Genomic DNA, 7,828 nt, shown 5'->3' with positions numbered 1-7,828 from the left:
AAAAAAATATTAGCAATAAAAGCAATATTAGCATAATTTGTGCAGGTTGAATGACAGCTCAGGCAGATAAATTTTTAGTTTTAATATAAAATGTTCCAAAAAATTGTGTCTTAAAAGGTTGGCTCTTCCTCCTGAGAGAAAGTTTAAAATCTTGGCAGTGACAAATGACGCCATCATGACTCTATTAGTGTCAAATAAAAAAGCGACACTGCTTTCATGTAACCCATACAAAGCAGATCTTATCATTGTCACAGGTGCAGTTACTGTCCGCGGGGAGGCATTGATATAAAGTATGACATGGAGTTGGCGTATATGAGGCGTCTTATTTCATGCATAACTGAGAACAATCCTCTCTGCTGCTTCCAACACACGTCAGAAAAAACATTTCACCTAGAACACTTCAGGTGCAGCGATCGCAGAGGATTTATAATAGCAAGGAACCAACAGGATTGGTCACAGAAGGAGATTTATTATATGAAAGTGGAGATGGGTTTACACTGCAGATAAATCAAGGGGAAAAAGAGGAGAAGAAGAAGAACCAATGCGGTGAGAAATAGGGAATATACATCCAGTTTCTATAGGATCTCTCGACTTGGACAAACACATATTGGTTGCTTTGCTTCTGAGAAGCAATTGTGGCCAATTTTGTCATCAAACATGTGTCTTACTGGGATAATTTTAAACAAGAAAAAAAAAATCAATCCTAACTACAAGCACCATCCTGCCTGCATCCAGTTAATGATTGAGCCACTTATCTGCTCTGACAAACTATTGTGCTCTCTCTGCATGTGATTTCTCCTAAATTCATGCCTGTGGTTCACAAAATGCTCTATATTTGTAATATATCACATCTGTTGCAAATAGACTGACATTGGTTCTTAGCATAGTTTTGACAGAAGGTGATTCTACCCAAATAGAGTTAAGTCTATTTATCCCTCATATATCTGAGGTTTGTTAATGAAACAGTAATAACTTTTAGAGGGAAGGGCAGAAACTTTGATAAAGTGAAAGCACTGTGACAAATGTACACTGTGTCAGAAGGGAGAAGTCATAAGGATGGAAAAAAAAGACCAAAAGTGAGACAGAAAGATGAGGGGAGATTGGACTTGCTTGTTGAGATGTACAGAAGTTGTACATCTCGGTGCATTCCTCAGAGGAGAAATGCATGCAAATGTGTGTGAGAGATTTGAGCGAATCATCTGTCATATAATTGGCTTCGAGCTGTGCCGGTGCCATATGCCATGACGCGGTGCTGCACGGATCTGTGACAGATATGCTCCCTGTGAGTCCAACAGACAGATGGCACAGTACCCGGTTGATGTCAGAGAAGAATCAACAAAGGCTACTTTCTAAACTCATCATGATCTAAAATATTTTACACACTATTCGTGCAATGCTCTTCAGCTTTTCAGGCAGTAAACGAAAAACCTCATTTTGATTAAAACTTGCTCTCATTCCATGTTTGCTTTCCAGATCTCAAACACAGCTAATCAGGTCAAATATTTACTTTTAATTAGATGTAGCCATCTGTAAGGACCACAGCTTTGACTATGTCCTTGTCAACATTGAGCACACTTGCAATCTGCCTGTATGCCATGACTTTTTGCAGCCCTCACGGTCTTCATGTGTACCATGAGCGTCCGCTTCCTGTCATTCCACACGGTCATGCGAAGGTACGTCACACCGTGTGAGTCGCTTGATACAGTGGGAAACTTTTGTTGCATGGCCCAAGCAAGAAAAAACCCCCCAAAACAAACAAACAAAAGAAAACAAAAAAACCCCAAAACAGATAGTGCCACACAACGCATGCCAGTAGACCCTGTGCACGAGAAAATGCTAGCTTCCTGGTTTGAGACCGGATGTAGGGTTGTACATTTCCGGTAGCTTTACTTTGCGGTCAATCGCTACTGCGAAGATATACTCCAAAATCATGTCCAAAACTCGAAAACGGAAAGATCGCGTTAAGTTACAAAGAGCAGAAGGTGGGAACACTCACCAATGTTGTGTCATAAAAAAAAATCTAATGATCAATTTTGACGTTTAAGGAGTTTAGATCGATCAGTTGTTTACATCGCTCAACACAAGCAGAACTGCATTACAGAATCAGAAGACACATCGTCCACATTCAGAAGCACATCTCTGTATAGTGACTGGTCTTATGATTTAAACAGGCAAATGTTCAGCATTTAAACTACAGGTGAACAATAGTCAAACCAGATGTTTCCCCCGTTATGTCGATATCAGCTAGTCAAGTACACACCTACACAGCATGTTAACAAACCGTGAAAAAAAGCCACACAAAAAATGAATGATTGCTGGTAAGGGTTTCTATGCATTAGTATTTACGAAGGGTATGTTGTGACTTACCTTCAAAATTACAGCGGTCCCTCGCTAATAACGTGGTTCACCTTTCACCTGCTGTTTCGCAGATTTTTTAGTGCACGTTTGCATGCTTATTTTTTTTTACATCACATTGTGTCCTGCTTCCTGATCGCTGCAGACGATCTCCTCCGTGACATCTCTCCTGTACAGTACAGAATCGCTGCATCGATCGCTAGCAGTGTGACTCCGAAGTGCAGTACTGTATGTCCGCGAAACGTTTTGCACCGTCAAAAAATAAAATTGGCTACTTGATTTCACCTATCGCTGGTTATTTTTAGAACATAACACCCGCGATAAACGAGGGACAGCTGTTTATAGATACTGAGACATATAAAATTTGAATACCTTTTCTCTTTTGCTCTGAGGCGCGGGGGAAAAATATCGACAAGTCGATGAACATCATTTACAGATATATTGGGTAAATGCCCAAGACATATATAGAAATGTAAATCGCCGCTTGATTCATTCATTTGCTAAACTTGTTTTGGACCGTAAACAAGGCGCGAATAGGACACCGGAAATAAAGCTCCCCACAGGAGTTTCTTAAGGCTCCAGCCTACATGCCTACGCAACCATCTGGCAACCACTGGTCAGGAGGGAAAAAAATTGTAACACTTGAGTGGTTGCTTCAAGTTGATGGTAGTCAACAGAAAAGTGATTGCTGAAGTCCCAATCGCACAGACCTGTTAACCAGTCAGTGACCCCCTGGCAACCGCCTGTTGCTAGGGAACAATATGTATTCTCTAACCAGTTGGAAAAAAGCTTGCTTGTACCGTAATTGCTTTGATTGCTAGCATAGTGCTGCGGTCACAGTCTGAATGGAAACCATTGACAGCTCTGAGCTGAAGGGAGACTGGAGGCGCTTTGCCTTCAAAATAAAAGTTCCACATTTTGAAAAAATGCTGGGTGTAGCACTGAAGCACAGCTTTTGCTTTGAAGGTGAAGTGTCTCCATTTTCCTTTACCATGATGTATTACCTCTGGGGTAGTAGTTAGCAAATAATTGCAGGAAAACATGGAAAAACTACTGGCAACATGGTAATCTGCTGGCAACCAAAGCAATATCTTGGTGGGTTTTTGGTGTAGCTCTTTTTTCTTCTCTTTTTTTTTTTACAATCAATTTCAATGAGAACCTCCAGGAACCACTTTCCCTGTAGTTGGGGAAAACACTGTAATATGGCGAACAGCTTGTGAGCAACGTGGACATGACATCACACTCTCTCACACTCTCACACACACTCTCTCTCACACACACACACACAAGATGATTCTTACCACTCCCATATTTGTGGTTCAAATGCAGTAAGAGCCTCCAGTTTGTTTGATTGGCCTGCTGTAATGACTTGAAATGGAGAGAAAACACTGACAAGTTTGGTTCTGTCCTCCAAAGCCCACTAAGTAATATGCTGAGTTTAGTGTTAGTGTCTTCTAAAAGTAGCTGATTTTTGCTTGATGATTTTGTAGGAAAACATCGGATGGGCAAGAATGGAGTTTAAGCAAAGTAAATCTCGCAGTATCTCCATCATAAAAGGAAAACTGACAGCCGAGCAATTCTATCAGTTGTAGTGAATTGATAGAAGAAAATAAATTGTAGAAAACTAAACAGAAGAAAGTAGTAAAGAAATAAAAATTTAACACACTCTGGGGCCTGATCAACCCTGGCACGGCCTCCTTGGATGAGGGTGTCTAGTCATAATGGCTGAAACACCCGATGAATCCAAGGTCCACTACTGATGATGTCTAGATCAGATCTCTAATCCCTAAAGCTAACCAAGAAAGGTAAACGGTAAAAATGGCAGATTAGCTTGGGTAAAAAACAAAACACCCTGTGAAGCTGAGGCACACAACGATGCGTCCCCCTGGTAAAGTTTCTGGGCTGGCTTTCCTCATAACAGCCATCCCTCAAGACTTTCTCGATTCGAAGCAATGCCGTATCAGGGATTGTAGCATCTAGTCGTTTTACTGAATGAATTAAGAAGCTCACCACCTTGAGCACAGAAGCCCTGCCCAACTGTTTGCAATAGGCAGACAATCAGAAGAAAGCTGCCTTGAGGGGAGGGGCATGTTTCAGTGGTGTGTTTGTCAGCAACCTTATCTTCAACAGTGATTGGAGCAGCCAAATTTGGCAGAAAGGTATATTTAGGAAGGTTTTTGTGAATATCAGATGTTGTGATGTCCTCACACTGCTTAGCAACCACTTAGCAACATGCAACAATGATGCATTCTTAGCATTTCTGAACCTATAACGTCTCACTAAAGCATTGTATCGCTTTTATTTCCCAACAATAACATAAAGCAGAGTTACGCACAATATATTATGATACTAATATGTTGCCTGGCAACCATTTAATAACAGGCTAAAATGATCTGTTTTTAGCCTCCATGCACCTACAACGCCTTAAGAAAGCCTCATCTTAATTTCACAGCTATTAAAAAAATCTTTTTTATCCACAAAGGTTTAATTATAAATGCCTAGCAACCACCTAGCAACGGGTTAAAATGGCCCATTTTAGTACCTCAACAACCTCTACATCTACTTTTCTCAGTGTGATGGCCAACAGCACAATCAGGCTAAATATTCCTAAAGCACAGACATGTACTAACATTATACTGATTATGTTGAACTATAAGAACATGGAGTTTACCCGTTTGTTTGACTTTGTTTTTTCTTTACAGTTTTATGAATGTGTTTGTTTGATTTACCATTTTTCCAACTGTTATTTTTCTTTAATTTTGTCTAAAGTTTGGATTTATTGGCTGCAGCTCAGGAGTCAGACAGACTCTTTCCAGCAGCATCAGAAGTGCAGCAGAAAGGAAAAGCTCCAAAACCCATCAATTTTTAAAAACGCCCACACTTCTCCTGGCTCTATAGAGCGGCCAGTCAAGACACTTAAGCTTGCATTAGTTTCTTCAACATGGCTGACATCCACGTTGGCTGGTGTCATACATTTCCATTGCTTGGTGAATTTAAATATCACTAAAAATAATAATTTGTTCCACAGTAAGGCTCAAAAACAACTTTAGTCCAGTTAAAGCCACCTGGACTTCATCATACAAGGGGAAAAGCCCCTTATCAGAATCACATTATTGGTTACATCAGTGCATCTTGTTTCATTTGAAAGCCTTTAACTTAAATACAATATTTATGTCTCAACTATGATGGAGAGCAAGCACTTAGTACTATTACACTGAATGTTTTGAGTACTAGTATTTAAAAGTTTTTTAGTTGATTAAAGGTTTCCTAAAAAAATAAATAAAACTCTGTTCTTTATAGTGACATTGCAGACAGCCTTTAGAAACCGTTATGATTATTATAGATAATTATACTGATTATATCGTTTTTCTTTACGGGCTCCTAAATTAAAAAGTAATAAAACATTGTTATGCAATAAACCACTAAATTCCCTGGGACACGCCATCCGTGTGACAGCTTGTTCAAACCAGACTGCATGTGGAAATGATTCCTGGTCTGCTACTCATGAAATGCCTGCGAAACAACTCAACACACATTAAAACAAAACATTGAACTCATTGTAAGAATTTTTTAAAACGCGCTTTCCGCCCACAATTCGATTTTTTAAAAAGTTATGTTTTCCTACTCTGGATCTAAAATGCCACTGCCAGCTTTCAGCTTGTGGCTTATACCTGCGTGCTGCTGTTTATCTTTCACTCGGCGTCATACCTTCCCATCGTCTCTATCATATCGGTGTGGTATCCCGAAGTCAGCGACTCACCTGTGGCAGGTACAGCAATCAGTTGTAACGTCACCCAGAAAAAAACGTAGCGAATAAAAACGGTCTTCATCCTTCCCGATCGACCTCAAAAGACATGAATGTGTTTAGAAACAGCACGGGCAGGTGAAATAACAGACTCGGGATCTGGTTACAGCGCCTTCCGTGCTCCTTCGGTCTGCGGAGGTGTGTGCAGCTCTCACGGCTGAAAGCTTCAGCGATCACCTGCGTCATGCGCACTCCTGTCTCAGGACAAGGTGTCGGACATCGTATCTCCTTAGCAGAGGAAAGCTTACTTTAGACTATTCTTCCACCAGCTGTAGAGCAGTGAAATTAAGCCTTAGGGTTTTTTTCTGGACTTTGGTCTTTTATAGCTTTCATAACCAGGTCCAAAGGTCATCACGTATTCTGGCATAGTCCAAATCAGCAGCCATGTCCTGAAATGCTCATCATAAGCATTTTCTTGTGTCCGCGCTGGTTGCAAGAAAATGCGCTCACCTGTTTTCTCTGCAAATTAACAAACGCTGGATGATGTGATCTACAGTTTATTTGTCTTTTTTTTTTGTTAGCCCCCTTAGCTGACCACAAAATTGAACTCCACTTTCAGAGACAGAAAGACCGTGACGGGATCATAAGAAAAATTAAAGCGAAGGCCAGTTCACATTTTCTCTCAGATAAGTTTCCTGCCCCCCGTGTGTGTGTACCCTTGTAACCAGATAAGGATCAATAAATGGAAAGCACTGGCTGAATGTGGCCTGTTGAGACACTGCCCTGTTTGAGCACGCTGCCAGGATGAAGCTGCTGTAGAGAAATAGCTCAAACATGACAATATTAATTCCTATGTGGTGGGTGGAATCCAAAGACGGAAAGATAATGTTTTAAACAGGAAACATTTTTATTCTGTCTCGATACATACTGTATGGGTGTGTGTGTGTGAGAGAGAAAGGGAAATTGCTATTTATATATAACCATGACGTGAACCATGTCCCCGAAAGTGCAGTTTCGTGGTGTCTGTCAGTCTCTGGGATGGAAATGTGTGCCTGAGTAGGCTACTTCCGGTTTAAGCGTCACAGCATCCCAAGTTAAGCTTGATTTAGACTTCTGCAGGAGATCTACGTCCCAACTTACGTAGTAACCGGAAATTCTTTTTATCCCTACATCCCTCTCACACCATTCATGTTGTTATGGCATGCATCAACCTGATGTGTAGTTGTGTCGGAACTCATAAGTGATGTCACTCCCAGGTTATCTGGTTTCAGAAAAAGCTCAGCAATGTAGACCCATTCTAGCAGTATAGCATGATACTTAGTTTGTTTTGCTTCTGCTTGATCAAACTACTTTCGTTAGGTTATGTATTGGTTATGTATTGTTAATTTGAAAGGCTATAATCATGAGGGTGATTCAGATGTCTAGATCAGACTACAGCATTTTGCGCAATCACTCATGACAATCCATTTTTAACAAAATAACAAATTTTTGCCACTCTGCAATTTTTACACTTTGCAAAGTCACCCAGTGGGACCTTTGGTGTGGTACATGTTTGACATCACTGGATTAAACAATAATTCAATTATAGTTAATAAGTCTAAGAGGCGCTGGCAGGCAGACTTTAATATTGTTGGACAGACACATGTTGAATAAAACATCTTTTATTTTTTGTCATATGCTTATGTCCCAGGTGTAAGTTTTTTGTTTTTGTATGTTGGGTCTTTTTTT

The 7,828-nt window shown here is 40.3% G+C and overlaps 1 protein-coding gene across 1 annotated transcript in view; it reads right to left on the bottom strand.

Annotated features, from left to right (window-relative positions):
- LOC102197409 (von Willebrand factor A domain-containing protein 1) overlaps window positions 1-6,337 on the bottom strand; it is a 10,424-nt gene extending 4,087 nt beyond the window's left edge. The window contains exon 1 of the mRNA XM_005741433.1: window positions 6,116-6,337. Coding sequence (XP_005741490.1) covers window positions 6,116-6,185 — 70 coding nt within the window. The 5' untranslated portion in view covers window positions 6,186-6,337. The remainder of the gene's footprint in view (window positions 1-6,115) is intronic.
- Between the last annotated feature and the right edge of the window lie 1,491 nt (window positions 6,338-7,828).

The sequence above is a fragment of the Pundamilia nyererei genome, unplaced genomic scaffold (assembly GCF_000239375.1).
Source record: "Pundamilia nyererei isolate P.nyererei 1_Seehausen unplaced genomic scaffold, PunNye1.0 scaffold00110, whole genome shotgun sequence".
Taxonomy (NCBI): Eukaryota; Metazoa; Chordata; class Actinopteri; order Cichliformes; family Cichlidae; genus Pundamilia; species Pundamilia nyererei.
Note: the sequence above shows the minus strand (reverse complement) of the source record. Positions and strands in the feature narration are given on the sequence as shown.